The 22,268-nt window shown below is 37.3% G+C and overlaps 1 protein-coding gene across 6 annotated transcripts in view; it reads right to left on the minus strand.

The window, feature by feature from the left end:
• Positions 1-22,268, minus strand: part of LOC306908161 (uncharacterized protein) — a 63,504-nt gene that overhangs the window by 17,979 nt on the left and 23,257 nt on the right. For 4 of the 6 annotated variants that reach the window (XM_079480784.1, XM_079480785.1, XM_079480786.1 and 1 more), the window contains exon 5: positions 12,584-12,658. In XM_079480784.1, coding sequence (XP_079336910.1) covers positions 12,584-12,658 — 75 coding nt within the window. Of the gene's footprint in view, positions 1-12,583; positions 12,659-19,430; positions 19,497-22,268 lie in introns of all 6 variants that reach the window. The other 2 variants (XR_013787981.1, XM_079480787.1) reach the window with 2 other exon arrangements.

Below are 22,268 nucleotides of genomic sequence, written 5' to 3' on the forward strand. Positions count from 1 at the left end.
TCAATCCACTTTGATTAACTGATTCAGTCTACAGTGATCAATCCACTTTGATTAACTGATTCGGACTACAGTGATCAATCCACTTTGATTAACTGATTCGGACTACAGTGATCAATCCACTTTGATTAACTGATTCAATCTACATTGATCAATCCACTTTGATTAACTGATTCGGACTACAGTGATCAATCCACTTTGATTAACTGATTCGGACTACAGTGATCAATCCACTTTGATTAACTGATTCAGTCTACAGTGATCAATCCACTTTGATTAACTGATTCAGACTACAGTCTACAGTGATCAATCCACTTTGATTAACTGATTCGGTCTACAGTGATCAATCCACTTTGATTAACTGATTCGGACTACAGTGATCCAATCCACTTTGATTAACTGATTCGGACTACACTGATCCAAACCACTTTCTTTAAGTAGTTTTAAAACACGCACGCACACACAAACATTTAGATAGTTTGTCCATTAACCAAAGTTAATAACATCTCTCTGGTGAGTAATTAAAGTACAGGATGCACCACTTGCATCAGAGTCGAGTTTCAAACGCATCCAAAGTGACTCATTAACCTCTCCCTCGTGTTTTTCAGCTCGGTCTGAACCATTGAAGGTCAAACCTCTAAAACTGTGTTAGACGCTCAAAATGTGTTCTTAAAACACTTTTACAGTAAACAGAGAGGCAGAAATTAGATTAAATGAAGAGCAAATTCAATGTTGTGCTTTAACACAAAGTGAAGTCAAACCCACCCTGTTTATTTTCTTGAAAGCACAGTGCACAAATCCCCGGTGCGTGTTACTCCAAATGAAATTGAAAAGCATCTTTAAAAAGTAATAGCTAGCAACGGCATTCATGTTTGGCCCAAAATATATTTTCCACTATTCCCATACAGTATGTATAGTCTATTTTCCTGTTTTCTGTCTCTTTACAGTCTTTCAGGTACACCGTGATGCTTCTTTCCTCGGGGTGAAGGCTAACTTGCGGAGGATTTTCTTTATTTCTCTCTCGTCTTTCAGTGCTGTTTCCCTCCGTCAGAAGGATGAATTTCAGAATGATCCAGACACGCACATCAGTGACCTCTGTCTTTTACCCTCCTGTCCTCCACATTGGCACAAGCAAACATCTTTCAGCGTCTCGATAGAAAGGGTCAGACCAAGAAATCAGATTCATTCGCATTGGTTTGGAGACAAAAGTGCTGAGAAGACGAATCCATAAAAGATCAGGACATACAAACGTATGTGCAAAACTTGACCGTCAGATTTCTTTGGTTATAGCAGCACTAAAATATAATATCAGGTTAGTGAAGTTAAAGGTCAGTTTTTAAGGGCCGACTTTGGTGTATTGAGTGTCCAAAAAGTTTACGTACATACAAGGTGTAAAAACTATTTTGTTTTATAACAATAGGTAGTTAGTTACCTTACTTCTTGACTGACTCTCAAATGATTCGTTCTGCGATTCATGTGTCGAATCCCCTCCTTTCTGTCAGCCTACTCTAATCTGATTGGTCAGATGGTCTGATCTGCTGTGATTGGTCTACCACATGCAGTGTCGCAAATGGAACGTAGGCGGGCATTAGAGTGATGCAAATCTCACACGTAACTAGGGATGCAACGATTATACATTTTATTGGTACGATTATAGTCTGAGGAATAATCACGATTATGATGATTATTATGCTTATACATTTTTACTGGCCCTGACAAAAACTGTACTTGCCCGCCACAAAAAGTAATAAATAAATAACAAAAAAGATCATGATACCATAAAACGATTAGCCCAACTCTAATATTAATAGTCAATCAGATAGTAATACAATTAGAACCAATATAAACCTAACAGTGTATTTTGGGGGTTTCAGGTTGGTCTAACTGTGGTTATTAGGTACAGAAACTGAATAAATGAGTCGAATGTAAAATAACACTTCATAGTCTTCACAATATACTGAAATATAGATCAAAGCATATTAAAGTTATTAAAGATGATCAGTCAGGAGCAGTGAGTGTGTCTTCGTTTTGTGTTGTTTGATGAGCATTAAAACATATATTTATTATACTGCAGTACCTTTAAGAGTTAGCGTGCACAGAAAAAATGCTTTTTGTTTCCCAACTGTTATAGTTTACAGCAAACTATAATGGATTTAACATCTTGATTAGAGCCCGACCGATATATCGGCCGGCCGATATTATCGGCCGATATGAGCTAATGGCATTTAAATCGGCATCGGTGTTTATAACGGCCGATAAAACATGAGAAACAGAGTCTCATGCTTCACTCAAGCTCTCTAACAGGTTCCAAGGCAGAGATGTTGTGCTTCCTGTACTACAACCTGCCACTTCTCAACTGGCAGTACTAAGAAACACCCAGTTCAAGACATTTTTCAAAACACTGTTCAAATATTAAAGTTCAGAGGTAGACAGAGTAAAAGTCTAAAAGTATAATTTGTAAAAAGTAGTGAAGGAGGAAAACCTCTTGCCTGTGTGCTGTATATATTGAGAACATTCTACATTGTTTTAATTATATTTTGGTATTATTTATTTATTTTATATTTATTTATTGTATATGTAGCTATACATTTAACTTATTTTAATTTTATTATGGTTTTGTGGTATATTGAATTTGTTTGGTATAGCTCTTTTACTTTAACTTATAATTTATTTACAGTACACACTGTTAAAACCAGCTTCAACTGGAAGTAAATAAAAGTGTTAAATGTTTAAAACCAGACTGTTTTGTGATCATTGAAAAATATATACTTTAGATGTGCAATTGTTTAGTCATTGAGACTGTAATCTAAGGCTTTTTTTTAACATCCCTTCTGGAAAATGGTTTATACAGCCCACATACCTAGAACAGGCAGATATTTTGCTATTGAATGTTGTGTAAGTGCAGTTTATAGGAAATGGGTCTAATATCCAATTTATTTTCTAAATCAAAATATCGGCTTATAAATCGGCTCTTTTCAAGTTAATATCGGCATCGGCCCCCAAAAATCCATATCGGTCGGGCTCTAATCTTGATATAGAGCCCATTAGCTAAATAATAACAGAAAAAAAGTTAAATTGGTTCAACTTGCATCAAAAGTAAACTTTGAATTTGATCTTGCACAGACAAATTGTACGCATCCTACAGCGAGCTGCCCTCAACGCGACGCTTCTTGTACGGTGTGCGACACCGTTAATTGACATAATCCATATACCCAGAACCGAAATTACAACGACAGACGACTCGTTTGCGTGATTCAGAGTCGACTCCTTTTTTCCCCAAGACAATAACTTTGTGATTCGTTCACTTTCGGCTTTACAACTTGGCATACTGCTTACTACACACACGGCAACATTACACACTGCATGACATGTCCTTTTAAAGACATTGTAATAGTTACTCTATAAACACATTTGAATGCATGTACATCTGCAGATCTCTAAGCACTAAATATTGTTCGGAAGCACAGATCCGGCTGAGGTTAGCTGCAGAGATCTGTCAACTCGGGCACAACGCCACAAATCCTGCTGCAATCTCTGCACACTTTCTCTCTCAAAGGGTGAATTTTAATTGTTCACTTTTTGGGAAGTGTGAGACATCTGGGAATAAAGCTTGAATCTCACCTCATGTGCTCTTATATTCTCACACTCGCACTTTCCGAGAACACTTAAATGTTTGCTCTCTCTCCCTCACACACACGTTTGTTTTTATACATTTTGGGCAGTTTCTATAGACAAAATGATATTTATAGAGTACAAACTGTACAGTATATCCCCTTGTTCTGATGAACACAGAGAGAGATATTTGGAAGAATGCCTGTAACTACACAGATCTGGGGCACCATTGACTACCATAGTAGGAAAAATGATAAATTGACCGCAAGAAAAGGCAAGATTATTTATATAGTACAAAAGGTGATTTAAAGTGCTTTACTTAAAATGATTGACAAAGGAAAAAATATAATACATAATGTATAAAATATCTTTAAACAGGAAATGATTTAAAATGACAAATACAACTTTAGAATTGAATAGACAATAAAACTTTTGTAAAATTGGATTTGATATATAAAATGATTAGTGGTCAGGTTCTAAATGCACGGGTAAACAAGTGTGTTTTTAATCTGGATTTAAAAATGGCCACTGTTGGTGCGAATCAGATGCCTGGTAGACAAAAGTGCCGCAGAACTGTTTGCTTTCCAGCATTCTTCAAAATATCTCCTTTTGTGTTCAAAACTATTTCATTCAGATTTAGAACAACTGGAGGGTGAGACATTTTTCATTTTTGGGTAACTGTTTCTTTAACCTTCTTATAAACAATGCATTTTTACATATATCTTACACTCGCTGAGATTTTAGTGTTGAAATTACATCCAGACATCAAATATTGCAGGGCGTTCCAAGGCATTTCAGTGGGCCTTTAAATAAACAAGAACAAAGATTTAAAAGTGCTGTCGAAGGATTGCAGTTATCTGATATAACACAACCTTTTTGTGAAATAATTAAGCAAACTATTTCAGAAATGACTTTGTACTAATCTCTGTTGTCTGGGTATTATTATAAATCAAGAGCTTGTCTTCAGACCATTAGTCAATGATTCCAGTAAACACAGCAGGTTTAATGATGCAAGATTCACGAGTCGAGCCATCACACACAAATCATTTCCAAATACCATCCACTTCTCCCATCTAAACCTTATTTACAAACAGTGTTTTATTCAGATTAAACGTCATCTGTATTATATTCCTGCATGTCACCAGTCGAGGTTGTATTCTAGTTAGTAAGCAGCACACCGTGACCTCATCAGGGCAGTAGGTTAAATAGGGTTTGTTAACACGCGCTCCCCTACCCAGCTTCATTATCGCTTGTTTTAAACTTTAACTAGCTCTCGAATATTAGATGCCCATGAATATTTAACTGTCATGAGAGCGTCGCAGTCATTTGAGATTCACCGGCGCGCTTCCTGTGCTGCGAGACGTGAGCGCATCTCTGCCCTGCAGCAGCAAACATCACACATGCACCGCTGACTCATGCGTGGAGAGACAGAGAGAGATTTTAATAGCACCTCTTTGTTTGTTGTTATTCTGATATTATTCATTTCTTGTCATTTATTATTTTATGTATAATACCAAATTACAGTAAGTATCTTTACACTGAAAATTGAGAGTCGGAGAGAGAGAGAGAGAGAGAGAGAGAGAGAGAGAGAGAGAGAGAGAGACAGAGAGACAGAGAGAGAGAGACAGAGAGAGAGAGAGACAGAGAGAGAGAGAGACAGAGAGAGAGAGAGAGACAGAGAGAGACAGAGAGAGAGAGAGACAGAGAGAGAGAGAGAGAGAGAGAGAGAGAGAGAGAGAGAGAGAGAGAGAGAGAAAGACATGGCAATGACAGAATTTGTAATCAATATATAAATTCTGATCAAGAAATGTTCAGGGTTCATCAGTTTAGCTCAACACAATTGCTGGTTGTAAAGAGGGTTTAATCCATCTTTTCAATTGACAGCCAGATTGACTAAATTATTTTAATGGCATTCGATTACGTTAATACCATAGTCCTTGAACATCTGCCGTATATTCATCTGCTTACCCATCCAGAAATAAACCAGTGTTAACCGTCTGACAATGTTTATACAGCTCAAAAACCGCATGACAGAGCAGACAACCTGATCATAGAGGAATCTGTGGCCAATTCGTAAACATTTGTACAATGTGAATTCAACAAAAACGTACAGCATGATTATAATAAAAAAAGCCATACTGAAATCTTACTTTGAACCTAACGTCACTGCCGCAAAAGCAAATTAAACTAAATTGTGCGAATAGAAATCTATGAATTCGTACCAATTAGCCGCATTGTAAAGAAGTTACGGATTCCTGTGAGATTGTGTAGGAGCAGCAGATGAGACAAGAACGACGACCAAAGGGTCTGGAGACTTAAAGTGGAAACATGTTTGCATCACTCAAACAATCGATCAAAAGATGTGACGCAAATTCTAAAGGATTGCGTTACAATATGTAAATAAAACTTACAAAATCTATTATAATTAGCCAGGTGGCTCGTTCGTATGAATTGCACAAAAACGTACGATTATTCGAAAAAAGCCAAACTAAAATCCTACCCTTAACCTTGTGTCACTGGAGCGAAAGCAAATCTGTCAGAAACGTACAAATAAGATTGTACGAATTCTTACGATTCAGCATTTTAGTATCGCTCAAACAATTGATCAAAAGATGTGACGCAACTGCTGAAGGATTGCGTTACAATATGTGAATAAAAAAAAAATACATAGCCTTTTAATGCTTTCATGTCTATTTGTTTCTCAACAACCATTGATTTATGTAAATAGTCCACCTGGAATTTGTAAGTATTTTACCGGGTAACAGGAATTTGTACAAAGTGAATCATTAAAAAACGTGTGATTACTTAAAATAAAAATAATACTGAAGTTTTACCTTCAAAACTTTGTCACTGTGGCAAAAGCAGATCACACAACTTAATCATACAACTGAGATCGTAGAAATTTATAAGAATAAGCCACCTTACAAAATTGTCATGAGATTGCGTTTGTTATTGTCAATTGTTATTTGATGTTTCATCCATTTCATGTACAGGATACATGAGACTTTTAAAGTCATCTATAAAAAACAGGACTTTGAGAGTAAATCTAAATCTAAAAGCCGAGGGAACAGAACAGCTTCTCTTGCAAATAGTCTGAAAGTGCTTGGAATGTAGTACTCGATCCCTCAGCGGTGTTATTCAATGTCCATTTAAGTCACCAGCCTATCGGGGGCTACTATAGATAAATAACACATTTCTGATTCAACACATGAAGCACTGCGGATGAATCGGGAAAAGATTGTCGCGTCCGGCCGCGAGCGGAGCTCGGCTGAAATTAGGCAGTCTGTCAAACCCTCCCGCCTCTCCGGCTTCCTAATACAGATCCGTCTCCCTGAGGCTTTGGACAATGAGAGGTAGGAAAAGGTTCAATTCTCTGCTCCGTCCTCTCTGGAATCTGATTAGGCTGCTGTATTTTAGACTCCAGGGGCTCACAGAGACTCCTATAGACTCCTAAATGGAGAAGCGTATGTTTTTTTTACCCCATCCCCTCGGCAGATGAATTGGAGCAATGCCGCAGTTCCGGGAACACAGTGAGGTTTAAATAAATGAAGTCTATGCGTTCTCAGTCTTCAAACGGGAAAAATGGATGTTAGAAAATTACAGAATATGAAAGAAAGTAGAACAAAAGATTGTAGGCTTTACACTAGAGTTGCACTTGTGCCAAAGTGCATTTGACAATTCAAGCCTGTGTCAGCAACCCCAATACAATACAAAAATCATTTTATTTTGTTACAGACTTTACTGCCATTATCTTCTGTTGACAGGCTAATCTTCAAAGATGTTCATATATAACAGTTCATATATGTTTATCATGTATAACATGAAAACCACAATATTTATAGAATGAATCATGAATTAATCATGACAAATATTGAGTGATAAGTCATCCGCAATATTGGAAAACGGGAACAAAAAAAGCACACATTAACAATACTCCAAAAAATGTAAATAAAACATTAAACATGAATACTACTAATGTAAACAGAAGCTAATTAAAATCTTTAATAAAACTACAAAATAAATGATACATTTATTATGAAAAAAGAATGGGTCATAAGTCATCCACCATATTGGAAAATGTGGAAAAATGGCAGATGTGTTGACAAATCTATAATGGTTGAATGTGGCATCTACATATAAATATCCAAGTTCTCTTCGTCCAATCACAGACCGACATCATATGCAAATTCTTCAGAGAAACAGCCTCCTGAATGCTTGAAACGTGACTGGCCTCAGGAGACTGAGAAAGTCCAATGTGCTAAAAGCTTTTATCTGACGCTGAACAATTTTCTTCATCTGCTTCAGGTCAGCGAGGACACAACATGAAAAGACATCATTATGATTCAATTTCCTGCTGGTACAGGAAATTCCTGCTTCTTTCTCACATTCACACACTAGACCTTCTATTAACCGTATCACACCGCTCTTGTTTCTCACTCTCTATCTTATGATTCTCACACACCATCAGTCATACTGGAAGAATCACCAAAAGAAAAATGTACAGTGAGGAAAATAATTATTCGATCCCTTGTTGAGTTTGTAAGTTTGCCTGCTAACAAAGAAATGAAGGGTCTATCATTTTTATGGTAGGTATATTTTGATAGACACCAAATATCAACCAAAAAATGTGGGGGAAAAATGTATATAAAGTTTATAAATTGATTTGCATTTTATTCAGTGAAATAAGTATTTGATCCCCTACCAACCAGCTAGAATTCTGGCTTGTTATGTTTATAAAAGATGCCTGCCAACAGAATCTGTATCCACCATGGTCAAGACCGTATAGGTTTCAAAGGATGTCAGGGGCAAGATTGTAGACCTGCACAAACCTTGAATAGCCTACAGACAAAAGCTTGGTCAGAAGGAGACAACTGTTGGTGCGATTATTTGGAAATAGAAGAAATAACTATCATTTGCCCTTGGTCTGTAGCTCCCTGCAAGATTTCCCCAATGGGGTAAAGATGATCATGAGAAAGGTTAAAGATCAGCCCAGAACTACACGGAAGAAGCTTGTTGATGAGTTCAAGACAGTTGGGACCACAGTTAACAAGAAAACCATTCATAAATTCCTGAAGCACCCGCAAGGTCCTCCTGCTCAAGAAGGCCCGCCTGGCTCGTCTGAAGTTGGACAATGAAACATCAAAATGATTCAGAAAAGACCAAAATTGACTCCTGTTTTTGGAGGGAGAGAAATTCTGACTATTACCCCAAGAACAGCATCCCTACAGAGAAGCACGGTGTTGGAAACATAAAACTTTATGGCTTTTTCGCTGCTACGGGTACAGGATGACTTCATGTACCGTCAAATCTTGGACGAGAACCCCCTCCCCTTGACTTCGTATATCGCTGAAGATGGGTCGTGGCCTTTAACATGACAAAGAGCCAAAACATATTGCCAAGACAACCAAAGAGTGGCTTAAGGAGAAGCGCATTAAATGTCCTAGCCAGTCTCTAGATCCTATAGAAGATCTGTGAAGGAGGCTTAAACTCAGATTTGCTGAGCGACAGCGAAAAACCTTAAAGATTTACAGAGGAGTGGACTTACGTGTATCCTGACACATGTGCAAACCTGGTGACCAACTATCAGAAATGTCTAAACTCTGCGCTTGCCAACAAGGGTTTCGCTACAAAGTACAAAGTTATGCTCGGTGGATTAAATACTTTTTCACTGACTGAAATGTAAATCAATCTATCAATTTTATATAACCTTTTTTATTTCGGTCTCTATCAGTTAAAATAAACCTACCATAAAAATGATATAATAATAATAATGCATTTTATTTCATGGCGCCTTTCAAAACACCCAAGGTCGCCTCACAAGCAATATACAGATCACATAAAACAAAACAAACAACAAACCTACAGCATATACATGTACAGTGCAGATAAGTCTCAGTAAAACATGTTATACAAAAGCCTGTTTAAAAAGATATGTCTTTAGACGCGTTTTAAAAGTAAGCAAGCACTCACTATTGCGATAGACCCTTCATTTTTTTCTAAGCAGGCAAACTTACAAAATCAGCAGGGGATAAAATCATTATTTCCCTTAGGGATGCACCGATACCACTTTTTAAGGATTGAGTACGAGTAGCGATACTTTTTCCCTGGTACTCGCCGATACCGACGCCTGTTGTACAGTTTTTTTTTGTATGTGGCAATTTTCTAAGAACAACACAATGAGACTAATGAACATATCAGCATCTTTATTTTTTAACAACTTCAACTCATATTATGAAAAAATAACTCGATCTTATGTGCTTATCAAAAATTTTCAAAGCCCAAATTTCACAGTGTCCAATAACCTCCAAAGGGCAAAACCGAGGACATAAGCATGCAGATTGCCATGCGTGGGTCGTCATCATTGATTTTGAAATAATTCCACACTGCTAAGCGCAAATAAAGCATTAAGAGAGAGTGATTTACATGTTAAGTCAATGCAAAGACGCGATAGACCTACTTGCGGTGTGATTCACACGAATGAGGAGGCGCGATTTGAGCGAAAAATCGAGTTGAAAAATCGGAAGTTGAAAAATCTGAACTTTGGCGAAAATTTGCGCCGCATTAACCAATCAGGAGCTTGCTCTAGTAGTGATGTGATTATGAAACAACAATGAAGGACTGCGCCTCTGAAGGATCTGATGGACCCAGACACGGCGCCGAACGAGTCTACGTCTATCTTCAGCCTTCCATAGCACATAATGCGAAGCTACCTGTTCAACAAAATTCATGTCCGCCATTTCGCAACAAGACTGGAGCTGCCTGCCAGAAGCCCCTCCCATGACGCGAATTTCACACACGAATGAAGTGAATTCCACGCGCGAATGAAGCGAGTAAACTCAAAATGTTCAAGCGTCCAACTACACACGAATAGCGTGATTTAGGTGTGAACACTATGACATTGTGTCTGCTACGGCAGGTGTCTCAGTGTGCACTGGAACGTTCTGTCAATTACGTCACGTGAGGTCTTTGGTATCGGGGAATTTTTACGAGTATGAGTACATGAGTACACAAGTACTTCCTATCGGGCCCGATACCGATACTGGTATCGGTGCATCCCTAATTTCCCTCAATGTACTTGTTTACTGCTCAGAAGACTTTCTGCATTCTGCTGTAAAAACCCAAACGGACCTGACACAGATCTTAACTGACAGACTAACCACAACAATCACGCACAGCATTATTACTTACAAGGAGAAACATGTCATCTGTAATATGTCTTCTTATACCTGCATCTCAGACTCCTCTTAAATCACAGCTCAACACTCAAACCCACAGATGGAGACGCATTCAGACTTGGACGTGTTCTTTTTTCGTACCTCTCTCTCTCTCTCTCTCTCTCTCTCTCTCTCTGTTCCTCAGATCTCAGCATGGACCTGGCAACCAGTCCCTCTCTCCTTAGCTCATCTGTTTGATTTCTTCTGATATTTGTAGCTAACAGACACGGATCCCCGTCTCACAGTCGCCGTTCTGGACTGCCAGAAATCATGGTGCTGAGAAGAGACCGTTCCTGTCCTGTTAGATGACTGAAGTCTAGCACATGTGCTTCGACTGTCGTGCCTAACATGAGAGGACTAGACCCAAAATGACCAGAGACCGAAATAAAGAGTAACATTTGTCTCCCCTAATGTAAGATGAAGGACTGTCATGTATTTGTCTACAGCTACTCAGATTTTTCTCACACCTCGGAAGAGATCTTAACAATGTCTCAAAACATTCCCAGATTTGCAGAGATTAGTCTGAAATCAGACTGAAGCCAAACATTTCATCAACTTCTCTCAAACTAAATCCGCAGAGTAAAAGCTATGAAAAACATGTTCAGATAATACTACAAATCGTACGTAAAGAACATTTAATAGTTTTCAATTCATTGATTTAAATGTTTGAAACTAATCACAGGATCATTCAAATGTTGTGCTTAAACCTTTATGAATGGTTACTATAGTAAAAACATGGTGACCACAAATTGACCATAACTATAGTTAATATTTAGCGTAGTATTTTCAGTAAAACTGTATTATACAAATGGTAATCAATATGACAAATGTATTTTACTACAATTAAATAAAGATGCACCGATATATCGGCCGATAATCGGTATTGACCGATAGTTTAAAAAGAGTACAGGAAAATGCAATAGATTTATGCTCTGTATCTTTACATGTTAAGAAACATCACAAATTTGATGCTTAATTAATAGTTTGATTAATAGTTGTTATATGAATTAACATTAAAAAAGACATTTAATGTCAGTTAATATAACCACTAAACTCAGATTTCACTGAATAATCGGTGCATCTCTACAATTAAACCATGTTAAATGTTTGCAATGATCTAATATAATGCCATACTGCAAACAAATCTTTCTTTATTCAAAACACAACTACGTTTGTGAAATATATCGCAGACGTCCTTCACAGGTTTACCATTTTACGTTCAACCCTGAGTTCAGCAATTTCAGCAACTCTTTTATTCTAGTGACTATATTATTTCTACTGATGCACTTCAAAAACACCTGACTAACCGATCCTTCATATTGAACTGAGAACTTAATATTACTTAAGATAACAGAGAAACATATTAGCTTGCCAAACTGTAACAGCTTGTACCTCTACAGCTAATCCAGAAATATTACAGTCCGTGTGACTCAGGTCCTCCCTCCTGATTTAAACAAACAATATATGACGCATGTGCGTGTCTCTCCAGGTCTCTGTTCATCTCACCTTCATTCTTCATTCTGGCTCGGGACGGATGAGAAAGTGTCGAGATGTGCTGTTGTTATTAATTTCGGTGGACAGTGTGCAGTGGGAGAGGTTTCATAACCCAAGCAATTACATCTCAGAAAACTTCCAGAACATCCACCTGAATCATCTTTAACGCTCTGAGCGCTGAATCATCGGTTTAACCTGCTACGCCTAAGCAACTGTTAATTCCTCGTGTTTTAAGAAGGATGTATTGTAAAATAAAAGCATCTTACCTGTATATGATACAGGCGCAGTCTCTGCATGTGCCACAGTTCTCAATGTCCTGTCCCGTTCGATATGAATGCCTTCTGAAACACAAAAACATCAGAAACGTTAGCACACATCTGCATTTATGGCATACTACCTCATATTAGTGACAAACATCAAATAATGTTAAAAACAGCAGTATTGGTCAATTCCAGAACATCTTTTATTACGTAATACATTTAATTAATTCAAATAAAGGGTCATTAATTAAGTGTTACGTTGACAGCATTGTTTTTAAATGAGCTTATTGAAACATTACTTCATAGATAAAATGTCAAGAAACTATATAAACCGCGACATCATATATATATATTTTAACACAGTAACTGCTTGAACGCAGTGTGGAGAATATAAAGCTTGTATTTTCAATACATATATTTTCATATGAACCCATTTCTAATGCAAACTCGATTCAATTTAATGATTAAATGAATACAGTATACATTATACATGCGTTTAAACAAAATTTAACTTAAAATTAATTAAATTCATAATCATTTTTAATACATTTGAATTATTGTAATTCATTACACCAAACAATAAAAAACAGTAACTGTAAACGTCGTGACTACAGCACATAGTCGAAGATAAACAGGATTAAATTACTTTTTTATTTACAGCTACCACAGAAGCAGTTAATGTTCCTCGAGGTTTTGATGAATGATTTATCCGAGCGTCTGAAAGTTATGTGAGAATGAGTCACAGAAAACAAGCCTGTACGATCTTTTCCGTTTCTGCTTAATTAAAAACACTGTCATTTGTGCATTTAAACATGATGAATGCAGAAGAAGAAACATCTTCACCAAATGTCAACTTCAAATGAAAGATTGTGCAAGCAATGTCAGCTGTTCCAGACATGGACACCGGATTGGACACGCCCCCTGCTTCCGAAACCCCGCCCACAAGACCAAGAACATTTACATATATGCATTTGACAGACGATTTCTCAGACGATTTGTTGCCAAGTATGTGCAAACCCCTGGGATGGAACCCACGACTTTACCCCTGAGTTACAGTAAAGATTTGGTTCATTTTTTGTAATTTTATTATTTATTTTTAGTATATTAAATTTGTTTTATTTAAGTTTAGTTTTTTATTTATTTATTCATATTTAATTATCTATGCGCCTCAACATATTTCAGTTTAAGTAATACATTTATTTTATTTCCAAAAACAGTTATAGTTTAGATAACCCAGCTGTAACTTCTGTGGTTTTTAAATTGCAATATCTTTGATATTTTCTAGAATATTGTATAAAACAATATTGAACTCAAAATCTAAATATTGTCATGTATGTTTGAAAATAAATCAGAAATGCATAAATTTTTTTATAAATTTCTTGTCATTTATAGCGAAGTAGATGCATGAAAACATGCTGAAAGAACGCGTGAGACCTGCTCACAAGCAAACATCTAAAGTTTAATGTAACTTTTACAGGTAATGTTTATTAAATTCTTGGTAGAATCATTTAAAAATGAAAAGGAAGTGCATTAAATTAAAAGTCGACAATGTATTTAACATTTTATAAATTAACTCCCCCAACACTGCATATAAAACAAACCAGACACAACAACACAGCATCTTCTCCAATTTCTACCAATGCGTGTGATTTCAGACCGATAAAAGATGCTCACGACAACAGCATCTCACCTATTTTAAAGTGGGAACAGTATACGAATACGGCGAATCGTTTATAGGCTCGAACGGCACATCAAAGCTACGCCGAGGCCCGAGCCACACGTGGAATAACAATACTATCCTGATTTAGAAGCTCGGCACAATGGGGACTAATTACACATCACAGATTTCCGGAATCTTCCGCCTCTTCTCTCGCCTTCTGGAATTAAAGAGCTGATGGTAATCCTAAAGCACTTGAGCGGCGTTAAAATAATCCACAGATGGGAATCAATCATAGACAGGCTTTATGTAAAGATCCTTCATCTATTTCTTACCCAACATGCTTCATGTGAAATTTTCAGCGTGCTCTTTCCATTCATTCATTCAAGACATGTCAAACAAAGACATATTAACAGCAAAGGTGACACATTTGTACGGGATCATCTTTCTCTCTTGCTCTCATTTTTCTCACATACTGGCATTCTGTCCCACAAATTGAGATGGTTGGTCTCATTAAAAGCTGTTTAAGGTCTCACATTTCTCACTGGGGACCGGAGTAATCTGTCATCAGCACAACACCTCATAGCGTGAGGACGTCTCACAGAAAACAAACAAGAAATCAAGTAAAATTATTATCAACTGATGACTTAATCAAATATGACAAGGACATACAAACAGATATATAAATCAACCAACCATTTATTATTATGTGTCTCTTGATATTTACCCAAGACAGACAAAATCGCAGATGAGATAACTCTTTTATATCCAAGTCATTTGTCTTAGACAGTTGTCTAAATGCAGAGCACATAGGGATACTTCACCCAAATATGAAAATTCTGTTATGATTTGCACCGTCAAGTGTTAACAAAACTGTATGAATTATATTTGGAAGAATGTTAGCAACTGAGATTTCTGGGGCACCATTGAATACAATAGTAGAAAAAACATTTAAATGTAGTCAATGGTGCCCCAGAAATCTCAGTTGCTAACATTGACTACGTTAACACGCACCCGCATAAAGCGATTATAATATGATTTTGGCAACCTTACGATTACCTCATGTAAACATGCAATAATTCGATCTTGATATGGGGATTAAGCTCATAATCGAAGGTGGCGTATGCCGGATTTAATCACAATAAGAAGGCATGTTAACACCTCAAATCGCATCTATTCTGCTGACCAAGGTGCGCACGTGCTTCCGCCATACATCTACTTCTGCGTCAGCCGTACAAATTGATGGTATGAAAGTCTGAAGGTTTACCGTCAACACAACTTGCTGTCGGCAGTCTCTGCTCCTTATCTTCATTATCCTCATCTTTGAGGAAGATATCAAGCGGGCTGAAACAACTGCCGCTGTTTGAATGCAACAGTGAAACACTCTGGGGCAACATCGCAGAGGACCAGAAGAATTTCAAAGTTTTCCGCCATGCAGGTAAGTTGACCGATTATATACACACGGGCACTCATCTCTCAAGATCAAGCCAATCTGGTGATGTGATGTTCCTCTCTACACGCAAATTGGAGGCTTTTAACAACCATCACGCCTCTAAAAACAGGAGATTTCAGGCAAGGGGGTTTTCTTTTCTCAACTGAGCTCTGGAGGAAACAAGCTGTCAGATGGATGTTGAATGTCAGCAATGATGGACAGCATTTAACGCCACCAATGTCGAGCACCACAATTCGGTAGTGATACAATAAACTGATGTGAATGACAACAGAGCGGCTGGAACACTGACCAATCAGCATCCAGGACCAGAATAATCAAGATTTTGATACACTTTAAAAAAATGCTGGGATATTTTCAACCCAGCATTGGGTCAAAAAGGAATATTTGACCCTACAATGGGTTACAGAATCCATCAAAGGTTAACTCATAACCCAACGGTTGGGTTCGTCCCTTTTTGACCCAACACTTGGTTGAAAATAACCCAGCATTTTGCAGCAAGTGTTTGGTGGCGTGTTACTGCACTCAGAGCAAAAGAAAACAGAGAGGGAAAGATGAGTAACCTCATCTCATGTGCATCAGACCGTAGATTATCCTGACGCTGAAATCCTTGTGCATGTTTGTAGAGCCACTAGAGCGACTGTGTGACACGCATGCTAATGTAACTTCCTAATCTTGTCTTTACTCTCTCTCTGGTAGAAGGCTGAAAAACAAGCAGTTTTCCTCATACCTGTGCTCCTTTATATCCAACATGCAGCTATAAAACATTACAAACATTTAACTTAATGACTAACGCCAATATGATATTTAACATGTAAAAAATACAAAAGCGCACACGTCGTGAGCATTCACAACACTCTTACACTCTGCTGGGTTGTCTTTGACCCATGCTGGGTAAATACTGGACACCACACACTGCTGGGTTAAAAATGACCCAGCATGGAGTAATTTTCACCCAGCATGGGTGAAAAACAACCCAGCACGTTTTAGCGTGAAGGAGCGCATGTTGTTCTCTGAAGCCATAAGATTAAAATCAAGTTGTTTACTAATATACGCTTAAAATGATGGGTTGTTTCAACTCATTGTTGGGTTAAATATGTTAAAACCCAGCAACTGGTTAAACTCGAAAACACTCGATAAAATGCTGGGTTAAAAATAACCGTTCAACAGCCAACCGTTAGGTTAAATTTACCCAGAAAATATTATATTTAACCCAACATTGAATTAAAACCCGGCATTTTGGGTTAAAACAACCTAGCACAAAATAATTTACAACCCAACGATTGGGTTTGTTTCTTTTGACCCAATGCTGGGTGGAAAATAACCAAACAGAGTAATGTTTGTCCTAGCACAGAATGCTTTCTTCCTCCATCTCTCACAAATATTGTTTACACTTGTGTACATTTCCAGTAAAAGTGCACTGGGTAAAAACAACCCAGCATTGTTTTTATATTGACCCAGCAATGGGTTACACAACCCATCTTAGGTCAACTCAAAACCCAACGGTTGGGTTCGTCCTTTTTGACCCACCACTTTGTTGAAAATAACCCAACATTTTTTTAAAGTGTGGCAAGTTGAGACTCATTTACATTTACATTTAGTCATTTGGCAGACGCTTTTATCCAAAGCGACTTACAGATGCAATTATAACAACTTAGGCAACAAAATACATAAGTGCATCCATTAAAGCCTAGCACAGTATACAAAGCTAAATTCCCGAGTGTCAAATAGTTATATCTCAGCCAAATATTGTCCTATCCTAACAAACAATACATCCATGGAACACTTATTCAATAATCTTATTCAGCTAATAAATACTTGTTCAGCTTTCAGATGATGTACTGTATAAATCTCAACAATTGATTGTTTATTAGATTGGACTCAGAAGGTTTAACACCAATGAGCCCAAACTTCAGTAATCTCTTTTGACTATCATTAATAAAAAGTTTCAACAAAGTTGGAATATTATTAATAAAGAACAAACTTTAAATGTAACTTCCTGGTTTTCAAACAAAAAGTAAAAAAAAAAAAGTCATATTGCTTGTATAGTGTGATGGCCGTGTCAACGTAAATCTAATAAACAATCAATTGTGACCCAAAGTTGAGATTTATACAGTACATCATCTGAAAGCTGAAAAAGTATTTATTAGCTGAATAAGATTATTGAATAAGTTTTCCATGGATGTATGGTTTGTTAGGAAAGGACAATATTTGGCTGAGATATAACTATTTGACACTCCGGAATTTGAGGGTGCAAAAAATTTTAAATATTGTGAAAATGTTAAGTTGTTCACCAGAAGCGCTGTAGAAGGTCGTTGCTAAGAAGAAACAGGTTTGTTTTAATGCTTAACCTTGTAATAACGTTGTGGAGAGTATGTGGACCCGAAAAATGAATTTTGAAGGAATGTTTCTGGGATTTAACTTTGTTAGCAATTTTGCTGCATCCACTCGAATGTTTCATGAAACAGGATCTTTACTTGATATGCTAATGACCCATTCGATGTATTTTCGACTATTCCAAAAAACTCTTCCCGCGCTACCAAGCCACCAGAAACAAACAAAATTGCATGGCTGTTTCAACCCATACAAAACCAAAACAAGGGCTTAAATATATCTAGAATTTTAAATAAATCTAAAATGTCCGTATTTGACCCGTCCATGGGTCGAAAGGGTCCACAGTTTTGTGTGTGTGGCATGATGTTGATAAACCGCATTGTCAGTCATCCTTCAGTTTGTATGAACAAGCAAAAATCGTGTGGACAGAAATGACAAGTATGTGCTGGAAGTGTCAACACACTTTGCGATTATTTTGGGATGAGTCAGAATTATTTTCTGTGCTTATCAACAGCATGCAACATGATTGCATTCTCTCATCTCAAGGTCATGGAAAACTGAATCAAATATTTAAAGGGATATTTAACCCAAAAATGTCATCATTCACTCACCCTGGTGTTGTTTAAATGTCTTATTTCTGCTCAACACAAAAGAAGATATTTGGAAGAATGCCAGTAACCTAACGGATCTCATCCCCCATTTACTGCCATAGTAGGGAAAATAAATACTATGGGAGTCGACGGGGGGCGATATCGGTTTGGTTATTGACATTCTTCCAAATATCTTCCTTTGTATTTAGCAGAACAAAGAAATGTAGTTGTCAGGGTGAGTAAATGATGGGTGAACTGTCCCTTTAAGGACACATAATGAATTCTCTCTTTGAAAAAGCAAGGAGCGAACGAGCTACTGCATCACAGTTAATGCTATAAAGATTTTGAGTTATTTGCCATTTATCTGAGGTGTTTTATTGAAAGCAGTGTACATTGCGCTAATTGCAGGGACCGTCCCTCTGGACTGATGTGCTCCGGGACATCGCGGTTATCGAACGCAGAGCGTAATCGCGGTGTAATCAAGTGACGGTTAATGCACTAAACTGTGGTTAGGCATCTAAAGCTGGTGGTGAGACAAACTCTACAAAAGCGCTGGAAGTTTTTTTGGCGCGGATCAGGTGCCTGCGGGGCACGCGTGATGAATTGCGATGTCTTTACTGGCACAGCAGGAGCATCGATGTGTGTTTATTTGCCCCCTAAACCGTACTAACTGCTGGATAAACGCATGTCTCTGAAGTCATTTGGTTTGGACGCTTAACCTTGCATCACAACGCTCCTGAACGCACCGCGAGATGCCATTGCCTGCAACAAACAATGGATCATTTCTTCACTATGATTTATTTCAGACGGATGGTTTCTCACAGGCATTAGGACGGTCACACTCATTCTCTCGCATTTCAATGACCGCAGGACGGTTTTCATTTTCTCCTGAAACAACAGAAATAAAAATCTGACTGTAATTGCTGAAATGCAAGAAGAGAAAAGACGTGTACAGTGAATGTAGATTTTAGAGGTACAAACAATCTGGATTTGAGATGCAGTAAAGATTTAAGAAAGAACAGAGATAAAGACATTGCATCTGTGATTTTTTTCTGATGTAAAGGAGTTACATTCTAGATAAAAACCTGAATGTTAAAATTGTCTTTATAATATTTGACGTCTCTCATGTAAACCTCTCTAGTTTCGCTATGACAAGCATGCGATAAACACCATTTAGAGAACACAAACAGGTTGGGCTGCAATGAATCAAGGCTGAATCTATTCATCCGAGGCAGCGATCAATAGAGAAAAGCCATTTCAGCAAACTGATTAAAGGATTCTGCTGTTATCAGTAAGAATGGAGCTCGGCCCAGATGTAGCTGAGAATTCCAGCTCATATCAAATCAATTGGAGCTTGTATAGCTGATCTTGATATTTCATAATTTGTTTACCTATATTTTGGGCTTTGTTTCAGCTTCTGCAGTTATTGTAGCCACTCAGAACTGTGAGAAATAAACATCAACGCTCTGATAACAAACCTTTTATTCTGTAAGCCTTTCGCGCTGTATATATATTCATGGAAGGGAGCGTTTCCTACAAGGCAGGTGTGAGTTTTGAATGCTTAAATGTTCACTGTGAGCTTGTTTTGAGGTCTGGAGCTCTGAGTCATGTTTTAGCGGGTGGGAGGGACGGTGTCAAAAGTACGACTGTTTATCGCTCTCTAAAAAAACAACACACACACACACACACACACACACACACGTAGAGAACAAGAGATTAGATGGACAAAAGATTTTCAAGGTGAAAACAAGCACGTGAAAAAACTTTCCACGAATATAAATGGGAAAGCAAATAGTTGTGCTGAAGTCAAAGATGATGCTACACATGATATGATATTGTCCATTTCAAAATAACTTCTTCAAGATCCGATGATCCGTGTTATTCCAGGGTGACGCAAAGAGTATCTTGTGTTTTAATAAAGCAAAATAATTCTGAATTCTTGAATTTTTACGCATGGGCAACTTAAAACACAAAAAAACACATATTCGCACCATGTGACCCCTTTAAAGATATTAATATTAAATTTAAAATAAATTACATTACGATTTTCTACATAAATCACAAAAAATGACTTTATAACAGGCTTTGCACATGTAGGATCTTAAATATCCAATTTGCCTTGATTTTCAGTGTGGTCACTCCATAAATCTACAATTACAATGATTACATTACCAAAACTAAATAAACTCGTAGAGAACGCCGAGTAGTGTACATTTCCAGATGGGTGAATGGCGTTGCCCAAACAACATTAGCCATTAGACCTCACATTTGTGCAAGATTACATGTGACAGCAGAAGTGTCTGATTATCCAATCTGTTCTGTTGGCCAATGGCCCTGTAAACCCTGAGCTTATAGAGGAATCAGGAGCATCCGCAGTCTTGTTTGTGTTCTCTGGCTCTGACGTGACTAGAATGAGCTCAGATAACAGCCTCATCACCCACCGCCATCTGTGTTGATGCAAAATAACACAGGCATGACTGATCTGTGATCAGTTTCTTTCTGTTGGTTTCAATAAAACGGGGCTTGGGGAAACTGGTCCTGGATGAGGCCTTATTTTCAACACCTACTCAAATGAGTCTCTGACGGTCACAGAGGTGTGGGAGGAAAACATTGGAAATACATGAAAAAGAAAAGTCCACAATCTTTGATAAATAAAGATTCTTCTTACTTTATATTACGTTTCTAGTACGAAGGCCTCAAATCCAACTTGATACAGAATAAAGATGAATAAGAGTTACTGGGATTCATCGTTTAGCTTTTATTTTCATTTTTAAAAAGCTTAAATGACTAATATAAAGCCTTAAACTCACTTATTGTAAATTGTCATAAATTGCTATTTTGTTAGCAGGTCAAATATATTTACCTAAAAATGCAAAAATAAGAGCTGAAAACAATGTAATACAATCCTGTTCAAAAGTTTACAAACACTTGTGTCTTTAATGTATCGTGTTGCCTTCTTGAGCATCACTAAATGTTTGTATCTAATATATAATATTAACATTTAGCAGATTCTGCACAGGATATGTTAATGTATGATGCCAATTAAATACTTGTAATCTATTCTTGATCAGAGATGAGATAAGAATGAATGGGTCAGAAAACTGCTAATATTACTATTAACTATTAGGACTATCTATATAGAAACGACTCTAAAGTAATTTCTTTACATTTTTCAGTTTTTTATTTAGTTTCAAATGTAGGATAAACATTACAAACTGTAACACCACCGTATACGGTTTTAAAAGTGAGGTGAGTTAGGTCACAGGATTATGTCTTTTGTTTCGCATACCCTAGATGGGAATTACATTTTCAATGTTATTACACTAATTTGAGCCACAAAAAAAGAACCAAGCAAAAGCGCGCGGCAATTACACGCTGATCTTACACATTACGTTTGTGCGTTCTCTGAGGAATATCAAAAAGCTTTACTCTCACTTAAAATGAACACACACTAAAGCTTTTCACATTATTCTAAACTCATCAACGGTCTTTGAACGTTTGCATAGCCCTAGGTTAAAAAAACAGGGCAGCGAAGACGTCAAGTTAACCTGAAATTAAAACTTAGATCAAATAGATGAATTGTTTTTCACTTTTTCTGTTTTTCTATGTAATTGTTAAGCATTCTTTCAGAAACACATGTAAAAGGACCTTCCCCTGTTA

Source organism: Barbatula barbatula (assembly GCF_947034865.1).
Source record: "Barbatula barbatula genome assembly, chromosome: 2".
NCBI lineage: Eukaryota > Metazoa > Chordata > Actinopteri > Cypriniformes > Nemacheilidae > Barbatula > Barbatula barbatula.